The sequence below is a fragment of the Micromys minutus genome (genome assembly GCF_963924665.1).
Source record: "Micromys minutus genome assembly, chromosome: 7".
In the NCBI taxonomy this organism is placed as follows: Eukaryota; Metazoa; Chordata; class Mammalia; order Rodentia; family Muridae; genus Micromys; species Micromys minutus.
This window is the reverse complement of record NC_137976.1, coordinates 57948347-57965088: the sequence shown is the minus strand read 5'-3', so window position 1 is coordinate 57965088 and position 16742 is coordinate 57948347. Positions and strand designations below refer to the sequence as shown.

General features: G+C 47.6%; 1 protein-coding gene across 1 annotated transcript in view; it reads left to right on the top strand.

The window, feature by feature from the left end:
- MYLK (myosin light chain kinase) overlaps nt 1–16742 on the top strand; it is a gene marked incomplete at its 5' end in the record, with an annotated part of 169062 nt that overhangs the window by 108825 nt on the left and 43495 nt on the right. The window contains 3 exons of the mRNA XM_080918785.1: nt 9531–9581; nt 10283–10410; nt 13658–13811. Coding sequence (XP_080774911.1) covers nt 9531–9581; nt 10283–10410; nt 13658–13811 — 333 coding nt within the window. The remainder of the gene's footprint in view (nt 1–9530; nt 9582–10282; nt 10411–13657; nt 13812–16742) is intronic.

Sequence of the window (16742 nt, the reverse complement as noted above, 5' to 3'; positions counted from 1 at the left end):
GTGTCCAGAAGCTGGCTTACTGTAGCTACTTCCAGGGAATTGCTCAGGTATGGGCATAGCAAGAAAGCCTTAGGGCCAGAGAGCGGGAAACAGAAGCCTTGGTTCTCCCACTGATTAAACACATAGCTTCCTCAAAGTCCTTTGCCCTTTTAGAACGTGTGTTTTTTTCTCAACATCTAATGGACACTTTCCATGACTGGTCTTAAACCTTATCCAGCCACAACAGCAGACCACTGATGAGGAGTTGTGAGGGTCACAGTTTGGGCAAACCTGGCTAGTTCTCCCTGGGACCTGTGTGCAGAGGCATCTGAAGCTATAGAAGCAAAGCTGGAGTTTCACAGTGTTGGGAGCATCCTGCAGAGGAAGTGGCCTGGAGCCTAGAGTCCCACTTTGGGGTGCTCCTTCTGGAGGGGATCTCAGTAGCCAGTGTAATTCTTGGGAGTTTGATGTAGTGGAAGGCAAGCATATTACTTTGTTGATGGATGAATTCCCAGGGCTTAAAAGATAACTTTAGAAAATACAAGTTAAAAAGAGAGTAGGCTACAGATGAAGCAATGCAGCATGTGACAGACCCGGGGTCTGAACAGGAAACAAACAGTGTGTTTTACAGTTTAACATAGCAGACATTTGAGTTGGGTCCGCTCAATAGTCCCAATCAGTCCACGAGTTCCCTCTGCTTTCAGGGTCTTTGCCATCACTGTTCTGTGACTTACAGACAACTCAGGTGAAAGGTCCCCTCTAAGTCCTTGACTGGCCTAGACACTCACCTGGGGAGGGTGGTGCATGTGGACACATGACCACAGTGGGCCATATCTGATTACAATGCCTTTTTTGTTTTGTTTTGGCCTCTCTTATGTGTCTCAATAAAACTAAAGCCACATCAACTTGAAAGCCTCTCTATAGCATATACTTTGCCCAGTACCCTTGGTCTTCTCTAGGATAAAATCTTTTTTTCTTTTTAACATTCTTTACAGGGAAATACTAAATCCTAATAGAATCCACAGGGCTGAAAGGAAATCTAGAAGAAGTTGGGATTTGTCATCAAGTCTTGCCTGTTTAACACTGAAAGCATGGAGCCCACAGAGAATGGCTAAGGTGAACATACAAATTCTCCTGAAAGCAGGCACCAGCTCTACTTACACCCCACTACAGTGTTGGTGTTTGAATATGATAGTACCCTACACGCACCTATGTATGCACATGCCTAAGACACAGTGATGGTCCCTCTCTAGGCAGCTACTTCCAGCTCCTCCCTCTGCCTTTTCAGTGTCTCCCACAAGCCAATCAACCAGCAATATCACCCCTTCCCAAAGCAGACAACAGTGTTGGCCCCCATGGCCTGGCTGTGCTAGACTCCTCTGTCACAACTGCTGTGGCATTCCATGACATTTGGGAATGAGAGCTTGCAGCAATATGAGGAGCTGTGTTTCTCTGGAGTCTTCTGATAGGACTGCCTTTGCTACGAGGGGAGCTGAGTCTGCAATTTGCCCAGAGATGTTCTCAGAAAACAACCAGTATGTCTTCACATGTCTGTAAGATTGTACTAGAAGGAGTCAGTGGGTGAGAGGACAGTCACTGGATGGCTTGAACCTTCCTCATTGGAGGGGGTGGGCATCATGACTTGACCCTCTAGCTTCAGGTTCTCTTGCCAGCCTTGGAGGTGGCTGTTCTTCCCTTACCCAGCCTGTGTCACTCCCAGGAGTCTTGAGCCAACAGTGAATACTGATTTGGAGAACTTTAAGGGTTTGATGCCTATTTATAGTTAACTACCTAAAAAGGGAAATGTCCCCAGAGAGGCAGAGATACAGGGACCTGCCTGTACCCAAGGTTGTTAACACTAGCTCCCCAACCGTCTTCTCAAACCCTTTCACTCTACAAGAATGGGCAAGGGGTACTCATCTGCCTTCACACTGAGCAGTCTAGAAACTTCCATGAGGGACTGACTGCCCTCCCCCAGGAAAAGAAGGAAAGTTCTCTAGGATAGTACTAGTTTAGGCTTGGGCAGGTTGAGAAGAAGCAAAAGACAGATTACTAGAATCAGTCACGGGGAACAGATTTTTTCCAGCAGTTCCTCGGCTTTCCTAGGAGGGTTTTAAATTCTCAACCTTACTCATGATTTTAGTGGGCTGTTCCCCTTCCAGCCTCAGTCTCCCATCTGGAGCAGAAGGCTCAATGCTTAGCAGTTTTGCTCAAGGAGGTGATGCTATGCGAAGTTGCAACAAGATTTGCAGCCTCTGGCTTCTATCTCAATATTAATTCATTAGAAATGCCCAGGTTCACAGTGGTCTCTGCAGGTCTCTGTCCTCTAATAACTGCTTATCAAGCCCGTGCCCAGTTTGCTGCTAGACCCCAGAGGTAAGAAGGGAACCCCTTTACTGTCCCCTGAGAACCTGGCACGTACATTTTGTTAGCAGGTTTCTGATCTGGATTGGGAATAGGAAGGACCCAACTAGGAGAGGCATGATCTCTTGGAGGCAGTGTGCCTGAGCTGAGTGCTGCTTGCAGAGGGGTAGACATAAGCCAAAGGTGCCAGAGAGCTCATGGCAACACGCTAGTGCGCAGAACCTGAAAGATGCTGAGTGTAGTCTAGAGGAGCAACACATGGAGACACGTTCATAGCCAACCAATAGCTGGAATTCCCTGGGTGACCGTAGCACACACTGGCAGTTGAGAACCATCCATGGACATGGAGAATAGAGGAGTTAAGGAGGAGTACTCACCAAAGAAGACTGCTGAGGAAAACCAAAGCAGATCTCAAGGACCTTGTCAGAGATGGGCATGGTCCTCAGTGGTAGTGGGTAGCCACTAGAGAGGTTTCAACCAAAAAAAAAAAAAAAAGATTTTTAGATTTACAGTTGAGAAAAGTCACTTTGGTCCCGGTATGGCAGATATGTTAAGGCAGGGACTAGGGGGGATATTGAGTTTAGAATGGGGCAGTGACCATGAATGCTGTGTAAAGTGGGGGTAGAGTAGGGGTGGGGGAGAGGACTGAGCATGTGTTCAGTTGATGAACACTTGTGATGAGCTGTGGGGAAGCAGTCAGAGCAGAAGGGCCTGGGTGTGATTTGGGGAAGGGAAGCTTGAAGTATGGGTTTGGAATCTTCTTGGACAGTGATGTCTAGGGGTTAGACACAGAGGTAGACTCAGAAGGAAGGCCAAGCTCCAGGGAAAACATGAGCAGGAGAGGGTGACAGAAAGAGTCTTTAAGATCAGCAATGAGCAAAGCACCCAAATGGGGGCCTATGCCAGGAAGGGTGTGGATGAGGACTGACTGTCCAGCCCCCTCTCAGAGATGGAGAGCAGTCTGTTCCTTCTTTTACCCTGGGGCCTGAGGCCATCACAGGATTTGCAAAGGATGGTAGGTGTCTTTGTTGTAAGATGTTCCTCTCTGACAGTGACTGGTATAAGAAGGTTTTGGTGTTGGAGACGGATGAGAGACAAGGGTCCAGGAGATAGATAAGAAGAAGGGTTAGCCTAGACAAGTGGGAACTAGTTAGTGATTGGTCTGTGTTTACTGAGTTTGGGCCTCTGGGCTAACCAGAGCATTTCCTAGCAACCTGGGCTGAGGAGAAGGACAGAAAGGAGCAATGACATGGGACACACATGAGGAAGTCAGCCGAAGAGGCCAGCAGGGTCAGGCATTAGTTACCTTTCTCTTCGCTATAATGAAACACCAAACGAAAGCAACATAGGGGAGTTTGGCTCCCGGCTTAAGGTAGCACCAGTCGTGCTGGGAAGGTGTAGTGGGGAGCGCAGCTCCAGATGTGGCAGGAATAGCTGTGGCTGCTGGTCACATTGCATCTGAGGTCAGAAAGCAGAGAGTGAGTGAATGTTGTTGCTCAGCTCCCTTCTTGCTTAGTCAGCACCTCCTACACACACATACATGCACACACACACACACACACACACACACACACACACACATTGTATAATGTCCTTCACATCTAGGGTGATTCTTTGCTCTTAATTAAACTTCTCTGGAAACACAGGCCCACTCAGAGGTATCTCCTAGGTGATTCTGAGCCCCGTCATGTTGACAATCAAGATTATCCATCACATTCCAGACATCTGGAGGAGCTAAAATTGTCCCAGAGAGCAGAGAAGTCCTTTGGGATTCTGCTTGTTCGGGAAAAAGTGCTGAGTGGGGGAAGGGGCCGGTACAGAACACAAGCTGTGTGCCTTATTTTTCTGTTTGAACAAACATCTTTTTTGTAACTTTTTGCTACATACGTTTATCTGTTGGTTGTGTGTGCACACCATGACTATTGTGAAAGTCAGAGAATAACTTGGGATTGTTGGTTTTCTCCCACTCGGATCAGTCCTGAGGATCAAACGCAGGTCATTAGGCTTGGCAGCAAGTACCTTTCCCCACTGAGCCAACTCGTTAGCCTTCCCTGGACTACGTTTAAATAGGAAACTGAAGTGCTGAGAGGTTGGATAACATGCTTAAGCTCCTCAGCTTAGCTAGTGATGGGGCAGGATTTGAATCCAAGTCCAGCTCCAAGTCTAGTTTAAAGGCTTGGCTTAGAGGGTGGAGTTCCTGGCAGCCAGACACATGATGGCTAGTGGCTCTATTTCTAGCTCAGCCACATATGGCTTTTTGAACTTGGGAAGCCACCAGACTTACATGAGATTCCCGCTCCTTCTCCATGAGGTGGAAACACGGTGAGGTGCCCTCTGCTTGCTCAGAGTAGAACACCACTGAGAAGCTTTAGCTTTAGAATCTGTGACTCAGCTTTTCCTGTGTGCACAGAACACCGCTGATGGATTCCTACAGATAGTCGTGAAGCATGGATAACATATAGAACATTGTTAACATTTAAAGTTGTTTTTACCAAGCAGCTTCAAATGCTAACAAATTCAAACAGCAATAACCACAAATTTATAGAACACATTTTAAATGTGGCCGTTGGTGCTAGCTTCTAGCCACACAGGTTTCTCAGAGCCTACAAGCGTGGGAAAGTCGTTATAGCCTCTGGTTTCATATAACTTACCCCCTTGTGTTCCCCAGTTCACACCCCAAGGACTGTCTTCCTCCTCCTCATTCACCCCCACCCTTTCTGTAGGAGCTCTCTGACAGGGCAACCAGGTCTTCCATAACAAGATCGTGGACAGGGTGGCTGAAACACAGGCCAGCAATCTAAGTTCAAGATCTCTTTCCTTTGGTTTACAGATATCTGCCCTCTTCCTTACCTTCTTCCTTGTATGGCTCCTTCTGTGTGTGCAGGTCTGCTCTGTTAGGTCCCTTCCCCTGCCTCTCTCTGCCTCCTTCCTTCTCCGCCCCTTCCTTTTCTCTCTCTTTCTCCCCCCTTTTCTTCCCCCCCCCCTTTCTTCTTCCTCCATTTTTTGCAAGGTCACCAGTCATTGGACTAGGGCCTGCCCTCGACCTTTATTGATGGAGTCACGTTTTAAAAGACCCAGTGACTGTGGCAGCCTCGTTCTGAACTACTGAAGGTTACAGCTTCAACACATTCGTGGAAGAGGACACCATGCAGCTTCTCTGGACAGCTGGCTTGTTCTCTTCTGAGATCTTCCCTGCTCCCTCCCTTGGCCTGACTCCTCCATTCCTGCTGGAGTCTCTGAGCCAATCACTGCCTTCTTCCCTGGGTTCTTCCTTCATCTTTAGGTTCCCCTTTCTTCTCCTTTGCATCCTGGAAGTCAGGCACAGGAGAAGCCTTACTTTAACCTTTCTTCACTGTTTTTCTTTGTCCATTCAGCCCCAGAATTGTTACTGACTAGACTTTCCTTGGGTACCTGGCCTCTCCATCTTTGTGGTCTCTGGAATGGTGTGTGACCCACGAGTCCCATCACCTGGGATAAGCCCCAGCCGTTCCTCCAGCCAACGTCTGTCTTCCACCCTTGCTCACAGTGACATTTTCTCCACTCTCCAGGTCTCCCCTACCTCCACAGCCAATGATCCCTGCCCCTCACGTGACCCAGCTGTCACTCCAGGTGCATCACCAGGGATCAGATCTGGTCATCCTCACCTTTTCTTTATTTCTTTCCCCCGGTCTTTGACAAAGCTTCCCAGTTCTTACTCTAATTGAAGCTTAAATCTGAAATCTTCACTTTCTAGTCTCTGCCCATGTTTTTCCAGGACTCTGACTTTCTAGAAGCTTCCATGCAGATCAGTACTTTCAACCATCACGTCCACTCGATCAAGCCAAACTTCATCATCCACTCTCACGATCTGTTTTCCTTTGCTCTATATCTCCTTTGCTAGATAATCTCCCCCCATGTTTCTAAGAGAGAAATCTCAAAGTACCTTTGTACCCCCACTTTGTTTAGTTCCCTCAAGTCTTCTCATGCCTTGTCTGCCCTCATTTGTCTTTTTTTTTTTTTTTTTTTTTTTTTTTTTTTTTTTTTTGGTGTGGTGCTTCTAAGTACCTTCCAAGAGGTGGCAGCATCCTAATTGGATATTCTTGTCCCCCTGTGAAGACCTGAGGTTGCTCGAACTCAGTGTGACAGCTATGCGTTCCTGAATCTCTCAGGTTAAAGACCCAGCTCTCTGGCACACAAGGCTAGTGCTGCCCAGCAGAACTCTGTAACAATGAACATGTTCTGTGCCTGCGCTCTGTTATAGCCACTAATCATATTTGGCTTATTATGAACTTAGAATAAAACTAGTTCAGTGGAGGAACTAAATACTGAACAATTTTCTTTCATTTAAATGGACACACTAGCTTCATTCAACTTCCTGTGATAACAGCTGTCTCCTGGACAACCTCAGCTGAACACCACCCTGCTTGAGATTGCATAATTTGTTGCTAACCTGGGCTCCTCCCTGCTTTCTAGGGCCATCTTTTTAGGCCATGGGTCCACCATTCCCCAGTAATGAACTATGACCATGTTTTTAGCACAGGGCTCTCTCATCTGCTGCGTTTGAACTGGGTATTACCTTGTTTTTAGAAAAAATTTAAAGACTTATTATTTTATGTGTATGAGTGTTAGTCTACATATATGTATGTTTATCACATGCTGTATGCCTTTGAAGCCAGAAGAGGGCATCAGATCCTTTTCTCACAGATGGTTGTGAACCACCATGCGGGTGCTAGATACTGAACCTAGGTATTCTGTCTGGGCATCAGGTTCTCTGAATCACTAAGACAGCTCTCCAGCCTCTTCATCTTACTTTTTTGGCTTCCTATTTAATTCTTATTTTTGAAATAATTTCAGCCTTATAGGAAAAAAACTGCAAGATTCAATACAAATAGTTATTCTACACCATTCAGATTCCACAGATATTAATATTTTATGGTCTCCTTCTCATATATTCCTTCCTGCTGGGTATGTAGAGGGTAGCTTCTGGTTGAACCCAGGGCCTTGTCTTCACTGAGCGACTGTTCTCCCTGATAGCTATATATCCAGCTATCCCCTCTTTCTCTGTATTTCTCTCCACCTCTATACACACACATGCACACACACATGCACACAAGCATACATAATTATGCATATGTGCATCCCAAAAGAAAATTATATCCACAAAACCTTAAACATTTAAAGAATTTAGAGTTGATCTTTCCTAAGAGCAAATGTGTTCCATAACCCACGTTAAGATAACCAAAATAGAAAAACGTCCAATTTGTTGAAAATATTCAATTACTCCCACTGCCCTAGAAGTATTCCTTATGGAAAGAGAGGAATGAAAGCCCTTCATGTGGATCACACTACCTAATGTTTAGGATCTTGAAGCTAAGCCCAAGTTTCAACCTCTGTCTGGTTTTCTCTCCATTCTCCTGGTTCATAGTGTTTACTGAGTGTCACATAGTAGACCCACAGTAAGACAGGGCTCACTTGTGGCAGCCCACCAGAGGGAAAGCAGGCCTCTTCCCTGGACTTACCCACTAGGCCACAGTTGTCAGGACTGTGGTCTCAAGGTGTTTCTTTAATTTGTCTTCTGAGGGACATGAGTTGGGTGGTAGCACTGTCTCCTCTGTGGAAACACCCAGGGCTAGCCAAACCTCCTGTGATTGTAGGGCAGTTCCACACACATGCCTGGCCCCAGAACTGTCTCTTCATCCTGCAGTAGCCATGTGACTCAGTATCCACCCGATCACTCTTTTAACAAGCAGGTAGTGAGTGCCTACTGCATGTCATGAATCTACAGTAGTGAACAACAGTGAAAATGCTCCACCTCAAGATATTGCACTTTGGTGGGCAAGAAAGGGCAGGCAATCAAACAAGTGAAGATATAGTATGTCATATGATACATACCTGATAATAGATCCAGGTAAGGGCTGTGAGTGAAGTGTAAGTGTGTGTGTGTGTGTGTGTGTGTGTGTGTGTTATCGTTCTGTGGTTCTGAAAATAGAATAGAAACCAGGGCCTTGTGCATCTCAGGCAAGCATTTAATCACCAAACTGAAGCTAAAGCCCTGGCCAAAGGACTAGGATCATATAGGGCATTTATGGCAGATCTCCTAGGCGATGTACACACACACACACTTTTGAATTAAAGTGTGTCCCTGTGCATCTTCAATGGCGCACACCGTGAATAGTTTGAGTCATCATTTAATGACCACTCCAGTCAAGATAGGTCTCCCTGTGCTGCTTGTCCATCCTTCCGAGGCACCTCTGGCTGATCTCTTCTCTGTTCGTATGGCTCCGCCTTCCTGGAGCACATAAGGTTCTACAGCAAGGAGGCTTTGAATCTGGCTTCCCATACCTAAGGAAAAAAATCAGTTATCAGCAGTGAAGGAAAGGGGGCCATTAACTTGTGAGAGCTATGGAGGGGAAAAAAAGGAAAGGGGAAATGATATATTTTAATTGTTTAAAAAATGACCTGAAAGAAATAGGAAATCAGGCCATGAGAAATAATGCGGGTATTTCTGACTGTGTGTCATATTTTTATTTAGACAGATATGTAGACTTGTGCTATGAGGCACTTCTTTCTTTTTCTGAGTTAGAAAAAAGTAGCATAGAAATAAAAGATAGCAACATACTATTCATTCATCCTGAGGGTCGGAGCTTGCAATAGTGTCAAGCATCCTGGGCTCATCAGGAACTCCCTGCACTGCCCAGGCTGCCTTTGAACTTATGACAGTGCTCTTCCCCCAGCCTCCCGAGGCCTAAGATCACAGGCACGAGTTGCTCTTCCCAGCTTCAATTCATTCACTGATTCATTCATCGAATGTTTGATGTGACCCAAAGGAAGCTGGAGACCCTTGGATCCATTAGTTGCTTTATCTGACATAACTTCCTTTCTGCATTTCCTGAAAGTTAGGGTGAGCATGTAGTTGGTGAGTTTTGGGTTGTCATCATTAAATAGGACTATAAGGGGTGTTCAAGTTTTCAGAGCTTATATCTCACTGGTCTGAGGGGCTTCTACAGAGGCCCTTAAGAACTGACATTCACTAGATCATATGATTGTATCAGGACCAGAGATCCATGGGAAGACACAGTAGGATGAGGGGTGTCTGGGATGAGGGGCCAGTGGGCGGGACAACATCCTCCCATGACCTAGGAGCCTTCCAGGAAAACAGAACTGATGTCATATCTTAACATCATAACTTGTAAGCTTCTTTGTTTCAGGTGATGCTACTGTGAAAAAGAAACCTGCCCCCAAGACACCTACAAAAGCAGGTAATAGCCACAGTCCTGCCTTGGGGACTTCTCTATCTTCTGACTGACCTTATATGGGTAGTGGGCAGGACATCCTTCCCTCGTCCAAAGTCCACATTTTGGGCTGCCTCCTTCTCCTCTAGGGAACCTACGACCATCTGGAAGCGCATTCCCATCCTCTCCTGTTTCCTTCCTCTGCCTCTACTTGTACCATGTCACCAGCTGCTGGTGGCTTCTTTCTTGTCCCCTTTGCAAAGTTGTGCCTCAGCCTCAGTCTACACTCTACCCTGCAGGGGGTGGTCCACATCATGCTGCTTTTAGCCCCCCCTCCCCCACTCTGTACGTCCTTGTTTTCTGGAATGGTTTGTTGTCCCTGGGGAGACATTCGAAGGCACAAACCACGTTGATCCTATCATCCAGGGGCACTGAAAGGCTGGATGCAAGTGAATGATAAACTAAGAAATTATCTGGGACAGCGATTCAGACCATGATGGGGAGACCATGTGTGAGGATCTCTATTGTGTGGGTCACTTCTGTGGATTCTAAAGAACAGACAAGGCTAGCAGGGTCCCTGCCTTCAAAGCTTGCGGAGCGGGCATCAGCATCTTCATTCTTGAAGATCCCAGGCAGGAGTCGAGCACCAGTAGACCAACACGGCAAGCAGTGCCAGTGAAATCAGCATGGCTAAGGCCCCGCCTCACTTTCTGCTCGTCCCCTCCTAGCTATGCCTCCTCAAATCATCCAGTTCCCTGAGGACCAGAAGGTGCGCGCAGGAGAGCCTGTGGAGCTGTTTGGGAAAGTGGCTGGTACCCAACCCATCACCTGCACGTGGATGAAGTTCCGAAAGCAGGTCAGTCATGGAAGCCGGGTGGCCTAAAGACAGCTCACAGCCCCCAGACCATGAAGATGAGAAATGCTGGATGACAAGGGGGCATTGCTCTTTTCCACTTTGGAAGCAGAGGAGAGCGCTGGGCATGGTGGTGCACACCTGGAACCCCAGCACTTGGAAGGCTGAGGCAAGAGAATTGTAAGATGAAGGACAGCCCAGCCAACCTTCCAGGGGCCTGTCCAAATAAAGTACTGAGGCCAGGGATATGGTGTAATGGGATGCTCGGCATCACAAAACCTGGTTCCTGAAAAAGAAAGATTATTAAAAATGAAAGAAGGGAGAAAGGTAACCTATCTACCAAACCTGCATTCTTACTAACCGTTCCTTCTGTTTCTACCAATAAGCCACGGGTTTATAGGCAGTCTGTTCAATAAAATTACTCCTACCCTCATCTGAGTCCATCTGCCTAGAATTCTTTTTGGAGGCAGGAAGTCAAAACCCTTAGGTGACTCCTCAGACACCACCACTGCTGAGATCCTACACCAGCCTCCTGAGTTTTGCCTGGTTACAGCCTCCACTTAACACATGCTAAAAGATCAAAGCAAGCTTAGGTTTTGGGGTATCTAAATTATACATTAAATAGAATTTTGGCTGAATGACCCAGAAGTATAGCTACAATTTTTAATATGCTCCCTATGAAAACATTTGAATTTCCAAATAACCACCTTGTAAAAAATTTTTGCAGGACCCAGCTTCTCACTGTTCACACTGGTAAGGATACTCATGTGTGTGATCAACAGACACCCCAGTGTGCTGGGCTGGTTCTTCACTGGGAACCTATTAAAGCAGCAGGACCTGTGGGTCATGACCCCTTTGGGGTTGAATGACCTTTTCACTGGGGTCACCTAAGACCATCAGAAAACACAAGATATTTACAGTATGATTTATAACAGTAACAAAATTATAGTTATGAAATAGCAACAAAATAATTTTATGGTTGTGGGTCACCAAATATAAGGAACTGTATTAAAGGGCCACAACATTAGGAAGGATAAAAACCACTTTTATAGAAAGTGTGAGGATTTTTAGTTAGCTCTGTCTGCATTTTCATGCCATGCAAATTGTCACAGGCCAAGAGATGATCAACTAGAACCTGGACAGAAAGCAGAGCTAGTTTCAGGGGAGATGGAGAAGAAAGCAAGGCCCCGCCCTTCTAGACTGATGGATAAGGCAGAATCGTATCCCTTTCAGGCTGATTAATCAAGTTCAGTACAAAACTTTGTGCAATTCTGAAACCTTTCTGCGTCTGTGGTATCCAGTGTGGTAGCCACTGGCCCTGGCTGTTGAGCGCATACAATGTGATTAACACAATCGAGGAACATCTTCCTCACTGTTCTATTGCCATGAAGAAGCATGGTGACCAAGGCAACTTATGAAAGGAAGCATTCAACTGGGGTCTTGCTTACAGTTTCAGAGGGTCAGTTTGTGACCATCGTGCTGAGGAGCATGATGGCAGGCAGCAGGCAGGCAGGCAGGCAGGCAGGCAGGCAGGCAGGCAGCAGGCAGGCAGGCAGGCAGCAGGCAGGCAGGCAGGCAGGCAGGCAGGCAGCAGGCAGGCAGGCAGGCAGCAGGCAGGCAGGCAGGCAGGCAGGCAGGCAGGCAGGCAGGCAGGCAGGCAGCAGGCAGGCAGGCAGGCAGCAGGCAGGCAGGCAGGAGGCAGGCAGCAGGTAGGCAGGCAGGCAGCAGGCAGCAGGTAGGCAGGCAGGCAGCAGGTAGGCAGGCAGGCAGCAGGCAGCAGGTAGGCAGGCAGGCAGGCAGGCAGCAGGTAGGCAGGCAGGCAGGCAGGCAGCAGGTAGGCAGGCAGGCAGGCAGCAGGTAGGCAGGCAGGCAGCAGGCAGGCAGGCAGGTAGGCAGGCAGGCAGGCAGCAGGCAGACAGACAGGCAGGCAGGCAGCAGGTAGGCAGGCAGGCAGGCTGGCAAGCAGGCAGGCAGGCAGCAGGTAGGCAGGCAGGCAGGCAGCAGGTAGGCAGGCAGGCAGGCAGCAGGCAGACAGACAGACAGGCAGGCAGGCAGCAGGCAGACAGACAGACAGGCAGGCAGGCAGCAGGCAGGCTGGCTGGCAAGCAGGCAGGCAGGCAGGCATGGCACTACAGCAGTAGCTGAGGATTTGCATCCTGTTCTGCAGAAAGCAGACAGAGAGAGTGTGTGAGACTGGGGTGACAAGAGCTTTTGAAGCTCAAAGCCCACCCCCAGTGACACACCTCCACCAACAAGACCATATGTCCTAAGCATTCCAATATCTAGAAACCAAACATTCCAACTCATAAGCCTGTGGGGCCACTTTCATTCAAAGAGGAATTAGAGGGTCTTTTGGTGGTGGTGGTGGTCTTTTTTTTCAGTAATAAGGTTTGAATTTTGGATTTAGGCTTGCATATGCTAGACAAGTGCTCTACCATTAAGCTACAGTTCTAGACTTTTTTTTTTTTAAGTTGTCCAGGCTGGTTTTGAACTTGTGATCCATCTGACTCCTGAGCAGCTGAGATACAAGCCTGTACTACTATGTCTGCCTAAATTTTTGACTTTAGTTGGTTAAAAATGACTGTATACAATTCAATGCACAAAACTGTGTAAGCATCAGCATTTCCTAATTCTTCACCCTAGAAACCAGTGTGATTTCCCCCTTTCCTCAGTCTCTACCACTACTCCCTACGTGTTATTATCATGGGTTTGTCTGTTCTGGACAGTTTAGATAGATGGAACCATGTACCCTTTATCTCTTGAACTGGTATTGGTTTTGTTTTGTTGATGTTGTTTTATTTTGTTTTTGTTTTCTCAGTTTTGGGGGATATTTTTGTTTGTTTTTGATCTTTGTTTGTTTAGTTTGGTTTGGTTTGATATGTTGTTTTTAGGGCTCATCCATGCTGCAGCATAAATCAGCACCTTATTTCTTTGTGTGTGTGTGTGTGTGTGTGTGTGTGTGTGTGTGTTTGAGTGCACACACACATGTGAGCTAGAGGACAGCCTTAGGTGTCACCCTGTCATACTCAGGTGAGCCATCTACTCCCCTTGAGACAAGGTGTCTTACAGGCCTGGGGCGCACCAGTTACACCAGACTGGCTTAGCCAGCAGCCCCCAGGTATCCTCCTGTCTCCACTGCCCCAGCTGTGGCATTGCAAACACACACTATCCACACCAGACAAGGTGGAGCAGCCTCTGCCCCCTCCCCACTGCCCATCCCCCCCTTTCTCACTCCTCCTTGTACCCGCAGATCCAGGAGAGCGAGCACATCAAGGTGGAGAATGGCGAGAGCGGCAGCAAGCTCACCATCCTGGCTGCGAGGCAGGAGCACTGTGGCTGCTACACACTGGTGGTAGAGAACAAGCTGGGCAGCAGGCAGGCCCAAGTCAACCTCACGGTGGTGGGTGAGTCCAGGAAACACTAAACAGGAAGAGGGAGGAGTGGGGGGCAAAAGGCATGAACCCCAGGACGTCAGTACAGTCTTTTAGGGGCTGGAGCACATTCCAGGTGTCCCCTAGGCTACGGTATCAGTGATCCTCAGAACTTTTTATTCTTGTCTGCTATCTCCCAACCCCAGCCCACCCCCAGCACACATACAAAGCCCTCAGGCCTCTAGCTTCATGGAGACCTATGAGGCATTAAGCAAGAGTGCTCTGAACTTGGTGGCCTCCAGACCTCCAGGTACCTGTATATCACACCACCAATGGCTCCTTTACCTTTGTGAGGGCTCTTTTCTTTGGTCCAGTTCCCTGGGCTAACCCTTTAGCAGAGCGGTCTCTGCTCCTTTGCTCCTGGTCCTCTGCAGCTATCTGTCCCTTGCTCCCATGTTGCTTAGTCTGGTGGGACTGCTCCTCTAAGGTCACTGCCACTCCTAACCCAAAGTTCTTTCCCGTTCCATATCTCTGACTCCCCAGTAAGCTGAGCCCATATTTAGACTGAGTCTTTCGTGTTCCCTTCTTTCCTGTAACTGTTCTTGCGTCCTGATCTGTCTTCTGACACATCTAAATTGTTTTCTATATGGTTTTCTCTGGTGGGGGATGCCCAGTGTCTCCCCTCAGTCATGGTTCCCCATGTGGCAGGTGCATAGTACAGTAGAGGGACACAGGAAGGGGCAGCTAGGGGGAGAGTAGGCTGTGTTTTGTGCCATGTGGCTTCCACACGTGGGGTTCGTGAAAGACTTTGACCTGGTATTTAATGGCACACACATTAGACTTGAGTAGGTTTTCCAGTCAGTCAATCTTGACTCTTAAGCTTATAGGGTTTCCTTTTGTAAAAATTAGAAAAAGGGGCTCCTTTGGGTTTAGTGTGAAGACTACTCCCTAACTTCACAGCAGGGCTCGCAGACCTATAGAACAAAGGAATGTTAGAAAAGGATTCATGAGCCACAGTGGTTAGAACATGCCCCTGGGGATCTATGGATCTTTCTAAGGATGAAGCTGACAGTTGGAAATGACCCAGACACTCTTAATTTTGTCATTTTGTGGTCCCTAACTTGGGCCCCAGTCTTCCTTCTCCATCATTATCTCCTATAACCTTAGGCCCAAGATGGATAGATTTGTTTCCAGACATGCAGAAGGGAAACTAAGAAAAGAACTTGCCCCAAACCCTCAAATACCTGTCCTCCAGCTGTGCCCCTGGGCCTGTGGATGGGTAAAGAGTGAAGATTATCCCCAGAACACAGAAACCTCTGGCTGGGAAACTCATCTTGGTGATGTGCAGTCTATTTGGAAAGCTGCTACCTGCTAGGGAGGTCACTGTTGGCCTTGGTTTCCCAGCCCAGATTTTGTCACTTTGAACCTTGGGGAGCCTTGCAGCATCTTGCTCCAGGACCTCAGCAGTAGGAAAGGATTTCTTGGAGTGGGGATCAGGGTGTACTCCCACCATAAACTCCATCTCTCTCCTCCTATCTCTTGTCCCTTCCCTCTCCCTGTCTGCCTTCCCCCAGCACCCATCATGCCCCTTCTTCCTTTTATTTCCTTCTGACCCCTCCTTTGCTGTCTTAGACCGTGGATCTGGGAAGTGGGCATACCAAAGGGTCGGGGAATAAGTTTCTCGTTTAAAGGGGAACCCACTCTGCCCTCTTGCTCTCTTTGGTAACTCTAGGTGTTGATTTCTGTAATTTCCCAAGGAGTCGGGAACTTGGGGGGCAGGAGGAGCTTATACTGGAGATCGGACTTGCTGTACATTTAGTCCTAAACCTGTCTCCAGGCAGCAGCCTACAGCCTTCCTCAGCATTTCCTATCCATCTGACCCTGTGTGGGTTCAACAACTTTGGACTGCTTTTCTGAAACCAGTGCCCCTTACCCCCACCCGGGGCCACCCCGTGCAGTGCCACACTCCCCTTCCCCCAGCCCCACTGCCGGAGCTGCAGTTCTGGCCTTTTATGGTTGAGGTTCTCATTCTCCACGGCCAGTGCTGACAGGGCCATCGGGGTGGCGGCCGGCCAGCTGGCAGGAGTAACATGTTAAATGCCGTCCTAGGAGGGGAATGGAATGGGGAGCAGGCTCTCTGTCTGCCTCCCCCACCCCAGAGCTAAGAATAGAATCACTCAATAAAGCGAAGACTTGTATCGGTGGCTGCAGCAAAGCTACATTCATTCAGAGCCCGTGAATTTAGACTTAGGCCAAAGTAAACCAGGATTAAGCTGATTTACCTGTGTGTCTGCAGGGATGTCTGCATATTATCTGATTGGGTTTATTAAGAAGATGTAAACATAAATGAGATAAAGTTTCCACCTGTTCTGGACAGTTTTTAAGCACTTGAAAAGCAGCCACTTGATGGGCCAACTAAATAAGGCCACTTAAATGTGACTTGCACTCCTTAGCTGCAGGAGTCTCTTGTGGTATATTCTCTGAAGAGCTTCCTTCTTTTCAGATCACTCATGAGTCTCATTTTCAAATCAACAAAAATTAGCCCTTTCTCCACTTGGTTTAAGTGAGGGATACGTAGCTATTTCCGAGGTAAATTATTGTATTTTATGAAGCAGCAAAAGAATGAATTTTGCTGCCTGTGCCTGCGTCTGAGCCTGCGCCTGCGTCTGCGCCTGCGTGGCTGCTCTGCGTGACCTGGGAGAGGATGAGGGAGGAGCAGTTGATCCAGATGGATTCTTTAATGTCACTCACCCAACACAAGAAAAACAGGCCTCCATCTAACTCTAAGGAAAAAAAAAAAAACAAAGTATCAAGAACCCTAGATACCCAACCTAGACTAACTACATTCTGAGTTTAAAGCCTGTGTGATTCGGAAGGACTGGAGATACTCCTTACAGATGTTTGGCTTACCAATGTAAGCAAGATACTAGATTGATCTCATTCTGCCTGACAGCCTAGAAAGGA